The 18,087-nt window shown below is 55.0% G+C and overlaps 3 protein-coding genes across 5 annotated transcripts; all 3 read left to right on the top strand.

Moving 5' to 3' along the window:
• The first annotated feature begins 1,390 nt into the window (after window positions 1–1,390).
• Window positions 1,391–8,577, top strand: tmeff1a (transmembrane protein with EGF-like and two follistatin-like domains 1a). 3 transcript variants are annotated; one of them, XM_086172235.1, is made up of 9 exons: window positions 1,391–1,864; window positions 4,173–4,282; window positions 4,509–4,638; window positions 4,706–4,735; window positions 4,821–4,917; window positions 4,988–5,136; window positions 5,283–5,342; window positions 5,686–5,962; window positions 6,894–8,577. In XM_086172235.1, exons 1-9 carry the CDS (start codon window positions 1,663–1,665, stop codon window positions 6,976–6,978), a joined length of 1,140 nt encoding a protein of 379 aa, XP_086028361.1. In that variant the 5' UTR covers window positions 1,391–1,662; the 3' UTR covers window positions 6,979–8,577. The 3 variants fall into 3 exon arrangements, with proteins under 3 accessions (XP_086028361.1, XP_086028362.1, XP_086028360.1); XM_086172236.1 differs by lacking the exon at window positions 1,391–1,864 and adding an exon at window positions 2,012–3,301; XM_086172234.1 differs by lacking the exon at window positions 1,391–1,864 and having other exon boundaries at window positions 3,441–4,282.
• Window positions 8,578–8,995: 418 nt separating this feature from the next.
• On the top strand, window positions 8,996–11,750 carry cavin4a (caveolae associated protein 4a). The gene is made up of 2 exons (XM_086172242.1): window positions 8,996–9,566; window positions 10,306–11,750. The coding sequence occupies exons 1-2, from the start codon at window positions 9,192–9,194 to the stop codon at window positions 10,894–10,896; spliced, it is 966 nt and encodes a 321-aa protein (XP_086028368.1). The 5' UTR covers window positions 8,996–9,191; the 3' UTR covers window positions 10,897–11,750.
• Window positions 11,751–12,094: 344 nt separating this feature from the next.
• ift57 (intraflagellar transport 57 homolog (Chlamydomonas)) lies at window positions 12,095–18,075 on the top strand. Its single transcript, XM_086172220.1, has 11 exons — window positions 12,095–12,571; window positions 12,827–13,001; window positions 14,301–14,419; window positions 14,504–14,594; window positions 15,329–15,397; window positions 15,583–15,705; window positions 15,833–15,904; window positions 16,161–16,292; window positions 17,054–17,116; window positions 17,207–17,273; window positions 17,352–18,075. The coding sequence occupies exons 1-11, from the start codon at window positions 12,417–12,419 to the stop codon at window positions 17,540–17,542; spliced, it is 1,257 nt and encodes a 418-aa protein (XP_086028346.1). The 5' UTR covers window positions 12,095–12,416; the 3' UTR covers window positions 17,543–18,075.
• Window positions 18,076–18,087: the final 12 nt, after the last annotated feature.

Genomic DNA, 18,087 nt, shown 5'->3' with positions numbered 1-18,087 from the left:
GATCACGGTTATTACCCCCCCTCCTCACACACACACGGGGAGTGTGTGTGTGTGTGTGTGTGTGTGTGTATGTGTGTGTGTGTGTGTGTGTGTGTTGCCCCCCCACTGATCCACTGAAAACTGAAAGCCAATTAGTGGCCTGGATCAGAGAGGGATTGGAGAGCTGATGGTCTTCCTGCTGCTTCCTCGAACTCCACAGCCTCGTCACACATGATCAATATGCAACACATACGTGTGTGTGTGTGTGTGTGTGTGTGTGTGTGTGTGAGTGTGTGAGTGTGTGTGCCCCCTCTCCTCAGGGTCCAGGGAAAATACACACACTGCAATATGATGGGCTTTTGGGATTGTTGTGCCATGCTGCTCTTTTTACACACACACACACACACACACACACACACACACACACACACACGTAGCATAATCACACTGATGGGCACATCAATCACTAATTGATTATGTATCATATTGATTGTTACTGTAAATCTATTGGACCAGTGTGTGTGTGTGTGTGTGTGTGTGTGTGTGTGTGTGTGTGCGTGCAGACATATGGAGGACTAATCTGTGGAGCAGCTTCACTTTAAACCCCAAACAGATGAAGCTTAGAGAGAAATGAAGATAAAGCTCCTCAGACGGAGGGGCTTCATCTTCTTCTTCTTCTTCACCTTCATCTTCATCCTCCTCTCCTGAAGGTCCAAGCCCCGCCCACATGTGACGTCATTACCCGTGCCCGTGGGTAAAGTTATTACCATTACTACTCGTACTAGCAGTATTACTATGGTTGTCATGAGTATTATAATGGGCAGTGACAGCAGTAATAGAGTAGTAGTAGAGAAGTAATGGAGTAGTGATCGATTGGGAGTACAGGATGAATAGCAGTGGTACTATAGTACTAGTACTACAGTAGTACCAGAGTACTAATCAGGTAGTAGTAGCAGTAATAGAGTACTGATGACTGTAGTAATGGAGTAGTATTACGAGTGCTCACAGAGCAGTAATATCAGAAGTAATAGAGTACTAAATAGCGGACGTAACAAGAGAAGTAACGGCGCAGTAATCAGAGTACTAACAGAGCAGTAATCGAGTATCAATAAAGCTCGTGTTGGGGGGGGACCACCTGACGTCACGGACCTATCAGGGCTTTCTGTTCGACCCATCGATACCGCCAGTGTGTGTTCGTGTATGTGCGCGCGCGTGTGTGTGTGTGTGTGTGTGTGTGTGTGTGTGTGTGTGCCGATGGGCGTGGAGGCGGGGGGAGTGTCGCATCCTGTCACGTGACCCCGCCCCCCCCCACCCGGATCTCTTTGTTGTGGTTGCAGCTGCCGCTCGAGCCGCTCTTCCTCTTCCTCTTCCTCGCCGCGGATCCGTGGCGTCACGTCGCGTGTCCGCGTGTGTGCGCGTCCCGTCCGGTGGACCGGAGCCGCGACCGAGCAGCGGAAGCGGCGGAAGCAGGGGAAGCGGCGGAGCGCCGGTGTGAGGATGCAGCAGCCGCAGCCGCCGCCGCCGCCGCCGCCGCCGGCGGCCTGGACCGCGGCGGCCTGAACCCGCCTTCCTCCGCCGCCGCGCCGAGAGGATCCCCGCCTCCGCCTCCACCTCCACCTCCATCCCCTCTTCATCCCTTCTTCATCTTCCTCTTGTGCACGTCCGGTTCCGGTCCGGCTCCGCATGGGGCGGCCGGGAGGCCCCTGCGGCCCCGGTGGTCCCGGGGGTCCCGGGGGTCCCGGGGGTCCCGGGGGTGCTGCCCGGTACCTGCGGCCCGCCTGCCTGCCGCTGCTGCTGCTGCTGCTGCTGCACCTCCAGGGGGGCTGCGGGTCCTACCAGCCCCCCGGGGGGGGCGAGTGCAGGGGCAAAGGGAAGGACTGCACCGGTAAGATGGACGGCAGGGGGGGGGGGGGGGGGGGGGGGGTCCGGACCGGATGTCCGGTTCCGCTGGATGTTCGGATGTTTGTTCTATGCGGATCCTAAGAAGGGAAGGAAGGAAGGGCGGACATGAAGGAGGGAAGGGAGGGAGGAAAGAAAGGTAGGAAGCAAAGGAGGGGAGGGAAAGAGGACGGGAAGAGATAAGGAAGGAAGGATTATCATAATAATCATTACTATTAGTATTATTATTATTAGGAGCCATAGCTTTCATAGTAGTATTTGTAGTAGTGGTTAGTAGCAGTAGTTCTTATAGTGGTCGTCATTAGAAGGAATAGTTGTAGTAATTAATGTAGTAATTAACCTTCTCCAGGCAGATGTTGCAGATTTGCGACAGCCAAATATCAGATTTTTCCTGCAACTACAACTTAATTTGAGCCTGAGAGGGTTAATAGTAGTATTTGCAGTGGTAGTTATTCCTGGTGGTATTAGTGATAGTATTTGTTATTGAAAGTAGTACTTGTCGTAATAGTAATTATTTGTCGTACTTGTAGTAGTAGCCCTTATAAGTAGTTTTTGCAGTAGTTAGTATTTTCAGTAATTGATATTGTATGAGGAAGTCTGGCGTGGCAGAGAAGTATGTTAGACTGGTGCAGGACATGTATGCCCGCTGTGAGACACTGGTACGGTGTGCTGTAGGGGTAACAGAGAAGTTCAAGGTGGAGGTGGGACTCCATCAGGGATCAGCTCTGAGCCCCTTCTTGTTCGCAGTGGTGATGGACAGGCTGACAGATGAGGTGAGACAGGAATCTCCATGGACCATGATGTTTGCAGATGACATTGTGATCTGTAGTGAGAGCAGAAGACATGTAGAGGAACATCTAGAGAGGTGGAGGTATGAAGGTCAGCTGCAGCAAGACAGAATATATGTGTGTGAATGAGAGGAACTCGGGTGGAATGCTGAGGCTACAGGGAGTGGAGATCAAGAAGCTGGAGGATTTCAGGTACTTAGGGTCAACAGTCCAGAGCGTAGGAGAGTGTGGAAAAGAGGTGAAGAGACGGGTTCAAGCAGGTTGGAATGGGTGGAGAAAAGCGTCAGGGGTACCAAGAGATGGAAGAACATCAGCCAGAATGAAAGGAAAGGCGGAGGAGACACTGGTGAGATGATCTACCAACACTGGCAATGACCAGAAGGCAGGAGGCAGAGCTGGAGGTCCCAGAGATGAAGATATTGAGGTTCTCTTTGGGAGCGACCACGATGGAGAGGATCCGGAATGAGTCCATCAGAGGGACGGCACATGGTAGATGTTTTGGAGAGAAGGTCAGAGAAGGTTGGGTCATGGACAGACAAGGGAGAGTCAATATATTGGTAGACGGATGCTGGAATTGGAGGTCTCCAGGAAGACCAGAGAGAAGATGGATGGATGTCATGAGAGAGGATATGAAGGTAGTTGGTGTGAGAGAGGAGGATCCAGAGACCTGGGTGAGATGGAGAAGGTGGATTGGCTGTGGAGACCCTGAAGGGAAAAGACCAAAGGAGAAGAAGAACTGCCAAGGTTTTCATGTTTACATGACCAGCCAGTATTTGCTGAAGTCCATCCAGTCCTGAACTGTCTGGTCTGGTTGTCTCCATGTTTGATCTGGTGGTCTTCTGCTGACCAGAGGTGAGGAACCCCTGGTCCTTCCACATCCAGATCCATCTGTGGACCTCAGAGGGGCTTTTACCCCGAGAGGGCGTCTCTGCCCCGCCGTGATCAGCAACAAGGGCATTAGTGGCATTAATGGCGTCCAATCAGATCAGGAGCTGGACCTTCAGCCAGACGCTCCTCTGCAGGCTTTCTTCTGAAGGATCCAGGGCTTCTGCTCTGTGTGTCATCTCATGTCCTGTTTAGCTGCTTCTCCCTGTGTCAGGATCTCCTCTGCTGGCCTGGGGTCTCTTCAGGTTCTCTTCAGGTTCTCTCCAGGTTCTCCATCTTCCAGTTCACAGAAGACTCTAAATTGTCCTCAGGTGTGAACGAGAGGGTGAACGATTGGATGATTGACAGCTGAGCTGTCCGGGTTAAGCCCCGCCCCCTCTCCCAAACCTCAGCTGTGATTGGCTCAGAAGATGTGTGAGGTGGTTCTCAGGAGAAGACCACATGACCTCCAGGCCTGGTCCTTCCTCTTGGAGGTGGACCCTGGGAGAACGGGTGAACCGGAGAACCGGGGCTGCAGGTGTACTGGATGTGTGTGTGTGTGTGTGTGTGTGTGTGTGTGTGTGTGTGTGTGTGTGTGTGTGTGTGGTCTTCACTCTGCTGCCACTGCTTCTCCTCCTCCAGACTTGTCGGAGAAGAAGAGCGACCTGCAGGTGTGTGACGAGTCCAGCTGCAGGTTCGGCGGCGTCTGCAGCGACGACGGCGCCCAGCTGAAGTGTGTGTGTCAGTTCCAGGTAGGAACCCGACAGGAACCTCCTCTGGTCCACCAGAACCAGAGAAGGTTCCGGATGGAACCGGAGGTCCAAGCAAAGTCTTGGACTCGTGGACACCTGAGATGTCCCAGGGTAGAGGAGATGGGTCAGAAGGTCACGGGGGTCAAATGTTAGAGGTCAGAGGTACCAGGGTGGCGTCGGAGGTCCAGGTGGTTGAAGGTCCTGCTGAGACCAGGTTCTCCTCCAGTGTCACAAGAAGTACGTGCCGGTGTGCGGCTCCAACGGCGACACCTACCAGAACGAGTGCTTCCGGCGCCAGGCCTCCTGCCGCCAGCAGAAGATGATCTCCAGGGTGGACGACCGGCCCTGCGCCGCCGGTGAGCAACAATATCTTCTCGTCAGGACGGGAGTTTGACGCTCAAAGGTTCTTCTTCTTCTCCTCAGATGGCGGCTCAGGATCAGGAGACTCAGATGGTCAGTTCCTGGTCCTCCTCCTATCTCCTCCTCCTCCTCCTCCACCTCCTCCTCATTCTGCTTTCTCCCGTGTTCCTCCAACCAGACGATGAAGGTTCAGGCTCTGACGGCGTGAGGAAGTTCTCCAAGTGCAGCACCTGCAAGTTCGGGGCGGATTGTGAGGAGGACCTGGAGGGCGTCTGGTGGGTGAGAGCTCCAGAAGGTCCCGGAAGGTCCCAGAAGGTCCGGCCTGACGCCTCCTCTGCCCCGCAGGTGCATCTGCAACATCGACTGCAGTGGACACAACGACAACCCCGTCTGCGCCACCGACGGATCCTCCTACAACAACCCCTGCCTGGTGAGGGAGGCCTCCTGCATCAAGCAGGAGCAGATCGACGTCAAACACCTGGGCAGGTGTCCAGGTGAGAAGATACGCTCTCACAGCTGAGATGATGGGACCGCCTCCTCGTGGACACACACACACACACAGTGTGTTGGTCAGTCTCGGGGGGACCTTCACAGACAGGAGGTGGGGTTCCAGCTGATGGAGGTCTTCTTCTTCCTCCAGCTGACAAGGACAAAGCGGGCAGGAAGGAGGACGGAGGTCCGTTCAAAGGAAACGTCTTGGGTGAGTCGTCCTCCTCCGGAGACTCCCGTGGTTTCGGGTTCTGTGATGTCACTTCCTGTTGGGGTCTCATCCTGGTCCAAGTCCCTGGAGCTCCAGCACCAGGGCTCCAGGTTCCGTCCTTCTTCTCAAAGCACCACCTCCAATCCAGGAGGCCCGTCTTCTGCAGGAGGTCGTGCTGCGGGGTGTCCAGCAGGGGGCGCCGTTGGCGTGGGTCTTCTCCAGGGTTGTGGTGTCCTCCTGGAGGAGGAACCAGGATGGGGCTGAACATGATCATAGACAAGCTCCTCTGGCGGGTCGTCCTCCTCCTTGGAGAACCGAAGGTGATGCTTGGTTCCTGTTCCAGAGACCAAAGGTCTGGACCACGGCGACGGCTTCTACGCCGGCGTGCCGACGCCGTGCTCCGACAGCTTCTGCGTGCACGGCGCCTGCGAGCTGAAGATGGGCGTGGCCTCCTGCAGGTGCCACTCGGGCTACGGAGGTTCTCGCTGCGAGGAGCCGCAGGACTTCAACGTCCACTACGTGGTCCCCAGCGGCCAGAAGCTGCACTACGTCCTCATCGCCGCCATCATCGGCGCCGTGCAGATCGCCATCATCGTCGCCGTGGTGATGTGCATCACCAGGTGAGAGGGTGCGAGCAGGGGAGGAGGAGGTCTTTACCTCCATGCGTGGAAGCTCTAGACGTTTCTTAGATGTTCGCCAGCCGCCCTGATCCACAGGGGCGTCACTGCACCTCAGCAGTGCATTCTGGGACCATGGCTGAGGCTACATGGAGGGCTAGATCCATCTCCATCTCCACTTCCATCTCAATCTCCACTTCCACCTCCACCTGCATCTGCATCTGCATCTCCACCTCCATCTCCATCTCCACTTCCATCTCCATCTCCACTTCCATCTCCATCTCCATCTCCATCTCCATCTCCACCCCCATCTCAATCTCAATCTCCACCTCCACCTGCATCTGCATCTCCACCTCCATCTCAATCTCCATCTCCATCTCCATCTCCACCTCCACTTCCATCTCCATCTACATCTGCATCTGCATCTCCACCTCCACCTCCATCTCCTCCAGGCTTCCCAGCAGGAGAAGATCAGGAAGGAGTCCATCAGTGGGACGGCACATGGTAGATGTTCTGGAGGTAAAGTCACCCTGAGATGGTGTGGACGTGGACAGAGGAGGATGGAGAAGGTCTGGGTAGAAGGAGGCTGAGGTTGGAGGAGGTCTGGAGGAAGACCAGAGGTTTATGGACGGAGGGGGAGTTAGGTGGAGGGAGATGATTGGCTGTGGAGACTCCTGGAGGAGGAGACGGAGATTGTGAAGAAAGTGTAACTCAGACCTCCGGTCCGAGGAGATGTTCGATCCAGACGTTCCCCATGAACATCTGCTGAACAGACCTCGGTGTCCCCTGGAATGCACTGCTGCCGAGCGGCGATGGCGGCCAGGAGCCTCCAGGAGCCTCCAGGAGGTCCCGGTCCAGAAGACAACCTGACTTCTTCTGGGAGCTGGATGTGAGTGATGGTACTGATGGGTGATCATTGGGTTGTGTCCTCCAGGAAGTGTCCCAAGAACCAGCGCGCCCGGCGCCAGAAGCAGAACCTGGGCCCGTTCTCCTCGGACGCCGGCTCCAGGATGGTATAGGCTCCGCCCCCTTCTCGGACCTCCAGGAGGACCCGGCCTGTCTTCACCCCGGGGGGCCCTCAGGGGCTTCAGCTCCCTGGTTTCTCGTCGGGTTCCTCCAGGGTTCCTCCGAGGTTCCTCTCGACCCCTGCAAGGTTCCACGGCCGCTGGCTCAGCGCGGGGGGTCGAAGTGAGGCCTTGGGTCTCTGAGGGGTCCTGATGGACCTCTGAGGGATCTCTGAGAGGTACTGATGGACCTCTGGGAGGTCCTGGTGGATCTCGGGGGGCTCCTGAAGGTTCTGCCAGGGAGACAAAGGGATTCACAGAATGTTGACGCTTCTCTGTTTGTTTGTTTGTTTGTTTGTGTCCTGGTGGTGTCTCCACCTCCCCATGGTCTCCTCACTGATGAACTCCAGGTGGAGTCAGGTGGAACTCCATGCTCAGAGAGCAGTGAAGACAATGAATGAAGAAGAACCTCAGACTCTCCATTTTGGAGACCCAAAGACCTGCTCAGTGGTTCTGACCTCCCTTCTCCTTCTCCACGGGGCTCCGACCCTCTTCCTTCTCTTCTTCTTCTTGCTCTTCTGCCTCCTCCTCCTCCTCCCAGTCGTAGTTCCTGTGGTGTCGGCATGACTCGTGAAAACCGTGTCCGTGGTTCGTTTGTCGTTTCTTTTCTTCTTCTGATCCTGTGGAGGTGGGAGGAAGGTGGAGGAACGTGTCATGTTTGAAGACCACGTTTACTCTCAGACGCAAAAAAGGAGAAGATCGGAGAGGAAACGTCGTGATTTTCCGAAAGCCGCGAGTGTTGGTGGTGGCGTCGTGCGGACGGACGTTCTCCTCTCCTGCGGCGACCAGAGGAACATCTGGCTCCTCGCCCGGCGCTCGACAAACCAGCAGATGGCGAGGGGTTTCAACAAAACCAGAACCGAGGAACCCGTCCAGGAACCTCCGGGTTCAGGTCCACCGGCTGAGTCCCTGAGATCCCCCGGAGGACCTCCGGCTCTCAAGACCGACCCAAACCCACTTGCATGCTAGCTAGCATCTAAAGAACTTCTGGTTAGCACGTTAGCGAGGAGTTAGCGCCGGCCTCCTTCCCGTCCGCTCACCGAGACGTTCTCGCCTCGCTCCTCTTCTGCTCCGGCCCCGGAACCAAACCAGCTAGCTGATGCTAGCTGATGCTAACTGATGCTAACTGACGCTAACCCCCGTGCCAAACCAGCCACGCCCGGCACGCAGCTATTAGCCCGCGACCGGCACCAGCATAGCCGGGGGGGACGTCGGGTTTCGGACAAAATCGATCGGAAAAATACGACAATCAGGAAATAATATCGGGACGGGAGAGTTCAGGGCCGCTAGCTCGGCGCGGAGGTCGACGACGGACGTCTTTCCTACGGTCTGTGAAGCGGCGTTCCCTTCTGTAGAAGTCCACGTCTGAAGGTCAAAGGTCACGCCCCCGCCACCACTGAGTGTTTGTTCTTGTCGTCGCCCGTGGCAACCGTGACTCTTAATGTGACTAGAATGTGTTTGACATGTCGGTATTATGCATGTAGACCCCGGGGGGGGACGGGTTTTGGCCCCAAACAAAATAAAATAAGATGTTTTTGTTTTTTTAAGGTAAAACTCTCCTGTCCACTTCCTGCCCCCCCGCAGGCTTATTTATAGAGGACAAGTGTTTCCTGAATCAACGTTGGATCATCGGGATATTTAGAAGTCAGCAGCTGCTCCTCGCCCTAAATACCCCCCCGCCCCCCCCAGCTCTATATTTGTGCCCCCCCCCCACACACACACACTCACACACACACTTCCCAGGGTTCAGAACCAGCGGGGCATCAGGGTCCGTCGGCAGGAGCGCCGTAAACCCCCCCGTTGAAATACGGCGCCCCCTGCTGGCTGGAATCCGCGGGCTGTAAATACGTCGCCGCCTCGATAAAGTTTCCGACCTGAGCTCCGGTCAACGCCGCCATTTTTAATCCCGGCTGTGAGTGAACAGAATCCGCAGCTGCTGCCGTGGCGACCAGCTCAGGGGGCGGAGCCTAGAGAGCGACGGAACCGGCAGATCTGGGTCGGGCCCCGGTGTCGCCTTACAAAGAAGGGTATTTTTACCCCGGGGGGGTCCGGTGTTGCCCCCCTTCCGGACCTCCTGCCCTCCCTTAAAGGCGAGGGAGGGGTCGGCGCCTCTCCTCCGCTCAGACCCGACCGCCGTCACTTCGCCTCCCAGCCGGTAACCGACCAAGATGGAGAAGCTGGAGATCTCCGGCGTGGAGGACGAGGAGGGGAAGCCCGTCAGCGCCCTCAGCATCCTGTCGCTGCTGGAGCGTGTGGCCGCCATCATCGACGGCGTGCAGTCGGGCCAGCGCCGCATGGAGGAGCGGCAGCTGGAGCTGGAGGGGAACATCCGCGGCATCCAGGGCGACGTGCTAAGGCTCGCCAAGGACCACGGAGACACCGGCGGCGTGGTGGAGAAGCTGCTGCAGAAGACACGCAAGGTCAGCGCCAACGTCAAGGAGGTGCGGTCCCGCGTGGAGAAGCAGAACGACCGCGTCAAGAAGGTGGAGACCACGCAGGGCGAGCTGCTGACCAGGAACAAGTTCCGCGTGGTCATCTATCAGGTGAGCTTCTCGGCGTGGATGACCTTTGACCTCCATCTGAGGCGTTACAGCCCGGCTCTCAAAATAAAGCGAGAGTCGGCCGCCCTCAAAAGGGAACGAGCTCCTGAGCTCCTGAGCTCCAGCCACCTTCTGGTCCAGGACGCCGCCGCGGGTCGTCCTCCAGCCCAGCCAGAGGAGCCGCCAGTCAAACGTATGGAGGGTTTCCTGGTGGACTCCTCATCTGGACACACTGGATCCACGTCTGGAGACGATCCTGAACCAGACAGATGGTACCTCTGACGTCCAGACCCTCCTGGAGGTTCTGGACGGCCCTCAGCTCCAGGGTCTGGGTGCGGAGGAACCTCTTCGACCCGTCCTGTCAGAAACCGGAGCGCTGGAAGCAGCTGCTGTGGATCCATGACAGCAGCTATTCTGGGACACACACACACACACACACACACGCACACACGCACACACACACACACTGGAGGCGACCACGCAGGCTAGGCTAGGTGTCATCAGCAGAGCAGCTGATGACTAGCAAGCTAGCTAGCCGGCGGTGATGCTAACAGCAGGAGCGCAGGAGGCCACAACCTTCCGGAAGACTGTGCGCTGAGATGGTTGGTGTGGTGGACATCAGGTGACCTTTGACATAAACGACGCTAATTATCATCGATCCCGCCACATCGTGAAGTTAGCGTAGAGAAGGTCCGCTTCCCGCCTCCCTCCTGACCCCTTGTCCTGGTTTTCTTCTCCGCAGGGCGAGACGGAGGTCCCGTCCGTGGCCGTCACCAAGGGTCCAAAGGGCCCCGGCCTGGAGGGCCTGGAGCTGGAGCCCGACTCCTACGACGCGCCGGCCGACCTCTCCTCCGACGAGGAGTACCTGAGCGTGGACGAGGCCGACTCCTCCAGGGCCGCCCGCATCAAGAAGTCCATGGTGAAGAGCACGGAGACCCTGAAGGCCGCGTTCTCCAAGGAGAACATGAGCAAAACCAAAGACAACCTGGGCACCAAGTTCCACCACCTGGGCGAGAAGGTGATGCCGCCCGAGAGGCGGGAGAAGATGCACCAGGCCGGCCAGCGGCTGAAGGAGAACATCGCCAAGAAGGCGCCCACCAAAGAGACCTTCCGCATCAAGCTGAAGAAGGAGCGGGCGTCGGTGGAGGGCCAGGAGGGCGCCGAGGCCGAGGACCACGCGGCCGCCGACGCCGACGGCGAACGCCAGGCCCCGCCTTCCGACCCCGCGGCGCTCACCTACACCGAGGTGGTGGCCGAGGCGAAGAGGGAGGGGCCCGTGGAGGAGGCCGGAGCCAAACGGATAGCCGAGGAGGAGGAGGAGGACAGGAAGTAGATGGAGGCGGGTCAGAGAGGAGCTCTGTGATTGGCTCCCTCAGAGTCCAGGGGCGCTCGGCGGGCAGAAGGTCATGAGAGAGATGAGATGAGAACAACTTTATTTATCCCGAAGGAAATTGTTGTGCCAGAGTTTCAAGTAAAAACATAACAGTAATAGATAATAGTAGAAAGGAGGGAGAATAAGAAATACAATGAAATATAAATTGTCTTAACTGTTAACTGTAACTACAAAGATTTGATTTGATTTGAAGATTCCCTGCGGCTGAGGGAAGATAAAAAAATTAAAAAAAAGCGAAAACAAGAAATATCGAATGGAGCGACATCTCTTGTTTTGGTAAATTCAATTAACTTAATAGTTACTAAAGCAAGAAGAAGTAAATAGAAAAATAGAAGCAGAGAATTTAGGAAAAAGAGACACTGAGGTGAGGAGAAACTCTGGCAGAGACAGCGCCAGAAGATAAGTTATCAGGTTTTGTTCCCCGCCGCTTTTTTGGGGATGAAGATTCAACCATTTCAGGATGTTTACATCCATCGCACGCCGGTAAAACCTCCAGCGAGGTCCTCCCGGTCCAGGGCGAGAACCCCACCCGTCCAGGTTCTCCGTCTTCAGTCCAAAAAAGTAAAAAGCGGGAAGGAGAGGGTGAATGATGGGATGATTGACAGCCGACCCGCCCCCCCGCCCCACCGAGCGCCGACAGAAATCTGAATCCCTCAGTAAATAACGGTTTGAATACGCTTGTTTCTCACAGCTTCCCGTGTTCTCTGTGTTTTGGGTGAGAGCTTCTAGGCTTTAGATCTCCTGCTTTTGCGTGTTTTTTGTATCAATAAATGGTGAGAGTGCCACAAGAATAACTATCGTTCGGTCATTTTGAAATCACTACAAATGTCATTTAGCAATTAAAGAATATTCCTTCATGATGTTAATAAAATGTCCATTTTATGTTTAAATTATGACATGTGAATATTTTGGAATTATTTCTTGAATTTTTATTCCTGACAAAAAAAAAAAAAAATCACATTTCACTTATGTCACATGCACATTTCTTGAGACAAAATGAGGTGATACACGCATTGTTCTGTCGTTTGGAGGAACTTTATGCATTTATTTTAACTCTCAGGATGAATTTTATTTACGTTTATTGAGCTTTTATTTTGAAAGCGCCAACCGGAACCTGATTGCCGCGGGACCGGAAGAGCATTCTTGACGCGCCAAGCTGTGCAAACTTTTCCAAACTCGTGAGGTTAAATGATGTAAAACGCGTGAAAGCCGCGGTGACTGTCGTGTAAACATTCGCGATGTTTCTTGATTTCCCACTCGGAGTGTAAACGACGTGACGACGAAAAACAGAACGGCTTGTAAATAGTTGTTTAAACGATCGGCTAGCGTTAGCAGCTAGCCGATTAGCACTCGGTTGCCAGACAACGGAGGGGAAACAGACCGCTAGCTTGCTCGCTAGCCGGCTAGCTGGCCGGTTCTTCGGCCGCGTCCCCCCGGAGGAGCGCCGGTGTTAGCCGGAGATGGCGGACGACGGCCGGCGGGGAGACGGCGAGGACCGCGGCCCCGGGGCGGCCCACCAGGTATTCGTGGTCATGGAGAGCTTGCTGGAGAAGCTGCGGGTTCTGAATTACGAGGAGGAAGTTCTGTCCAGGCACAACCTGAAGAGCCTGTCCAGGTGAGAGAGCCGGGGGTCCGGCCAGGTGAGCCGGGATCCGGGCCAGGATGGAGCCCGGATCCCGGCTCCTCCTGGAGCTCCGGTTTCACAACAGACCGTCAACACAGCAAACATTTATCAGCTGAAGATTAAATTTACAATGAAAATAGAAGCACGGGTAATAGCAGAAGGTACTAGAACGTTGCATAAACCACCCGTATGGAGAATTGACGCCGCTAGGGGGCGCCACCGCCCCCCCCCACTGTGTGTCCCCAGGCATTACTTCGTGTCCTGCCCCTCGCTGGCGTCCAACCCCGGCGAGCAGTTCTTCACCTTCACCGTCACGGCGGCGTGGCTCCTGGGGGCGGCGGGGAGGCCGTTCCCAGAGCCGCGGGAGGACGACGACCCCACGGCCACCGTGGCCAACATCCTGTCCGAGCTCCGCGGCCTGGTGGGTGCTCGCTCACACACACACACACACACGCCCACGCCATCTCTTCATACACTCACCGGCCACTTTATTAGGTACACCTGTCCAACTGCTGGTTAACACCTAATTTCTAATCAGCCAATCACATGACGGCAACTCAGTGCATTTAGGCATGTAGACGTGGTCAAGACGATCTCCTGCAGTTCAAACTGAGCATCAGTCTGGGGAAGAAAGGTGATTGGAGTGACTTTGAACGTGGCATGGTTGTTGATGCCAGAAGGGCTGGTCTGAGTATTTCAGAAACTGCTGATCTACTGGGATTTTCACGGACAACCATCTCTAGGGTTGACAGAGAACGGTCTGAAAAAGAAAAAATATCCAGTGAGCGGCAGTTCTGTGGGCGGAACTGCCTTGTCGATGCCAGAGGTCAGAGGAGAACGGCCAGGCTGGTTCCAGCTGATAGAAAGGCAACAGTGACTCAAATAACCACCCGTTAAAACCAAGGTAGGCAGAAGAGCATCTCTGAACGCACAGGACGTCCAACTCTGAGGCAGATGGGCTACAGCAGCAGAAGACCACGCCGGGTGCCACTCCTTTCAGCTAAGAACAGGAAACTGAGGCTACAATTTGCACGAGCTCATCGAAATTGGACAATAGAAGATTGGAAAAACGTCGCCTGGTCTGATGAGTCTCGATTTCTGCCGCGTCATTCGGACGGTCGGGTCAGAATTTGGCGTCGACAACATGAAAGCATGGATCCGTCCTGCCTTGTATCAACGGTTCAGGCTGGTGGTGGAGGTGTAACGGTGTGGGGAATATTTTCCTGGCACTCTTTGGGCCCCTTGGTACCAACTGGGCATCGTTGCAACACCACAGCCTACCTGAGTATTGTTGCTGACCATGTCCATCCCTTTATGACCACAATGTACCCAACTTCTGATGGCTACTTTCAGCAGGATAATGCACCACGTCATAAAGCTGGAATCATCTCAGACTGGTTTCTTGAACATGACAGTGAGTTCACTGGACTCAAACGGCCTCCACAGTCACCAGATCTCAATCCAATAGAGCATCTTTGGGATGTGGTGGAACGGGAGATTGGCATCATGGATGTGCAGCCGACAAATCTGCGCCAACTGTGTGACGCCATCATGTCAATATGGACCAAACTCTGTGAGGAACGCTTCCAGCACCTTGTTGAATCCATGCCATGAAGAATTGAGGCAGTTCTGAAGGCAAAAGGGGTCCAACCCGTTACGAGCATGGTGTACCTAATAAAGTGGCCGGTGAGTGTATATGTGTGTGTGTGTGTGTGTGCAGGGTGTGAAGGTGGACTTCCCGCCCTCCAGACTCAAGTCGGGCTCCGGCGAACACGTCTGCTTCGTTTTGGACCGGCTGGCCGAGGAGGTTCTGAGGAGGCGAGGATTCTCCCTGAAAAGGTACCCACGCCACTCCACGCCACGCCACTCCACGCCGGTCACGTCTTCCTGTGGGTTTTCATCGTGCCGCTCCTCTTCCTCCAGGCCAAAGTACCCGACGGAAACCACGGAGGAGGAGTCTGTGACGGAGGAGGACGCCGAGCTGACGCTCAGCAGGATGGACGAGGAGCCGCCGGTGCGAACGCCGTCCCGGCCCGTCAGTCCATCGAACCGCTGAGAGCGTTCTAGGGATTCAGAGGAACTCAGATGTGTTAGCGATGCTAAATGACTAGCGTTGTTATCAGATGAATCCCCGGGTCGCCGCGGGTTCTTTCACACTCAAACAAACCTCCATGGGCTGACGGCGTTCCGGCGAGGGATCCCGACCCGTCCGCTCGCCGCCCGTGCGGCGCCTCGCACAGGAAGTGGCTCGGCAAAAGGGGATCTACGTCCCGCAGGGCGCGTCGACCACTTCCTGCCCTTAGTGAGTCGGTCCCGGGTCGGGTCGGGTCGGACCCAGACTCCCCAGCGGGAGGTGGCGTGTCGTTCGGAGTCGGCCATCTTGGTGAGGTCGGCCTGCCGGCGTGCGACCTGGAGTTTCTGTGCCGACTTTATTGCCTTTACAATGTTCATCTGATTCATCTGGATTAGCTTCTTCTCTTTTACATTCTTATATAGATAGACAAATATATTTCTCTTTTATATATTCATATAGATAGACAAATATATTTCTCTTTTATATATTCATATAGATAGACAAATATACTTCTCTTTTATATATTCATATAGATAGACAAATATATTTCTCTTTTATATGGAGAGAAATATATGTAGTTATCATATATCCAGGTAAATCTAGTCAGTTTAAAAGTCAATTTAGAAGTCCTGCTGTGACCTCCTCCTCTTCTCCTCCTCCTTGTCTTTAACCAGGAGGAGCCTGAGGACGACGAGGAGAACCTGGTGGACCTGGACGCCCTGAAGCTGCGGACCAGTCACCTGGTGAGTCCACCTGGAGCTCCAGGCTGCTCAGGTCCTTCAACAAGTGTGTCATCAGTGAATGGGTTGATCAGTTCTGATCAGCTCAGGTGTGTGTGTGTGTGTGTGTGTGCGTGCGTGCGTGCGTGCGTGCGTGCGTGCGTGCGTGCGTGCGTGCGTGTGTGTTGACATGTTCATGTCTCCTCCAGGAAACAGACACCTCGTCCAAACCTGAGGAGATCCTGCAGTCCACGGTGGAACCGGCAGAGTGGAACCTGGAACTGGAGCGGGTTCTGCCCCAGCTGAGGGTGACGGTTCGGACCGACAACAAGGTACACACACACACACACACACACACACACACACACACACACACACACACACACACACACACACACACTTCACGAGACTGTTGAGAGTTTGCGCAGAAGAACGTGTCCCAGTATGTTCTCTGTGCAGGACTGGAGGATCCACGTGGACCAGATGCACCAGCACCAGGACGGGATCAGGTCCTCCCTCAAAGAGGCCAAGGTGAGGATGCGTCTCCCCCTGCTGGACGTCCTGGTGAAGCTCCTCTGAGCCTCCGAGAACGTTGGCCTTCTGCTCGGAGCTGAGGAGCCGTCCTTCTCAGGAGGATCACCTCCTCATGGAGATCTAGTGTCCCGCTCATCTTCCGGTCGCTCCTGATCCTCAGCCGTCCAACGACGGGTCGATGTTTCCGTAGCTCCGGTCGGTTTCCTCGGGCTGACGATGTTCTCCTGTCCGAACCCCGTCCTGGTGTGGACAGGCCTACCTGGACAAGCTGCAGGACGACGTGGGGAAGGTCCTGGAGAAGGTCAGCAGCCGGGAGAAGTACATCAACAACCAGCTGGAGCAGCTGATCCAGGAGTACCGCAGCGCCCAGGCCAAACTCAGCCAGGTGACGACCTGCGCTGATAATCCTGCACGATACACCCCGACTCCGAGCTAATCCTTCAGATTACATCCAGATTGAGCTAATCCTCCAGATTACACCTTGATTTTGAGCTAATCCTCCAGATTACACCCCGACTCTGAGCTAATCCTTCAGATTACACCCCGATTTTGAGTTAATCCTCCAGATTACATCTTTATTTTGAGCTAATCCTCCAGATTACACCATAACTCTGAGCTAATCCTTCAGATTACATCCAGAGTTTGTGCTAATCCTCCAGATTACACCCTGACTCTGAGCTAATCCTTCAGATTACATCCAGGCTTTGAGTTAATCCTCCAGATTACAACTTTATTTTGAGCTAATCCTCCAGATTACACCATGACTCTGAGCTAATCCTCCAGATTACATCCAGAGTTTGTGCTAATCCTCCAGATTACACCCTGACTCAGTGTTAATCCCTTAAATTACAGTCCAGCTCAGAGCTAATCCTTTAAACTACAGCTCGGCTGAAAGCTAATCCTCCAAATGACCGTCTCTCAGATTACGGTCTGATCCTTCGAATGTCCATCTTCACTCCGAGCTCGTCCTCCAGATCCCAGCTCAGTAGAAAGCTAATCCCACAGATTACAGTATAATCTGACACGGTCCCTGGGATTCTACCGAACACGCGGGCTCCAGCAGGTCCGCCTCTGAGGATCATGTCAGGGTTCTTCTTGATGGAACCAAGTCAGAGTGAAGCTCTGAGTGCCACCTCTGGTCCTCAGGTGAAGGAGCGCCACCAGCAGGCCAGCGGAGGCGTCGCAGAGAGGACCAGGGTCTTGGCGGAGGTCAGTGGAGGCCAGATGTTCTTCTGACGGAGACCTGAGCCGTGGCGGATGAAGGTCCCGCAGTCAGACCGGTCCGCTGTGATGTTTCAGATCAGCGAGGACCTGGACAAGGTGAAGCAGGAGATGGAGGAGAAGGGCAGCAGGATGTCGGACGGAGGTGAGCGTCCCGATGATGCCGAGGAGGTGAGGAGGTGAGAAGGTCTCCTGATAATCCGAGGCCGTCTGGCTCCCGCAGCCCCGGTGGTGAAGATCCGCCAGAGCGTGACCAAGCTGAAGCAGGAGCTCCTCCAGATGGAGGTGAGGATCGGCGTGGTGGAGCACACGCTGGTCCAGGCCAAACTCAAGGAGAAGTCCAACATGGCGCGGGACATGCACGGCCTCCCCGAGGCCAACGCCGCCGCCGCCGCCGCCGGACCCTTCGCTTAGGCTCCGCCCCCACGGCCTCCAGGGAGAGGACCACATCTGCCTGGAGAACCCTGGGAAGACCTCAGCAGACCCACTGAATGAGTGAAGGTGTGATCTTCAAACTGGGAATCTTCCGAGACCAGAGGCGTGTCTCCTCAGAACCTGTGAGATGTTTGGCCGACCCGTGGAGGACGAGTCTCCATCTGAGGCTGAAGAACACGGGGTTCTTCTGCTGCCGAGGGTCTGGGGATGCTGGTGTCCTCCTGGCCAGGAGGTCCAGGATTCCATGAATCCACCGGTGACGTCAGCGGACAAACTTCTTTACGATATTAACAAATCTAGACACACACACACGTGTTCATCCAGAGGAAACACCAACAATAGATTAGGACCATCACAAAGACACACAAAGAGTCCAACCAAAATACTTTCTAAACGCTTGAGCTTCTGAAGAGCATCTAAAACATCTACTGATCCATGTCCTGCAGAGAGACTGAAGTCTGGTTTGCTCTTTGTTCATTTTATTTTATGAATGGGAAATTTTCCCCAAAGTTGATCAAGTTTGA

This window comes from Fistularia commersonii, chromosome 25 (assembly GCF_037954325.1).
Source record: "Fistularia commersonii isolate RoL2024-O1a breed Wild chromosome 25, RoL_Fcom_v1.0, whole genome shotgun sequence".
NCBI classification, from domain to species: Eukaryota; Metazoa; Chordata; class Actinopteri; order Syngnathiformes; family Fistulariidae; genus Fistularia; species Fistularia commersonii.
This window is presented reverse-complemented; position numbering and strand designations above follow the sequence as displayed.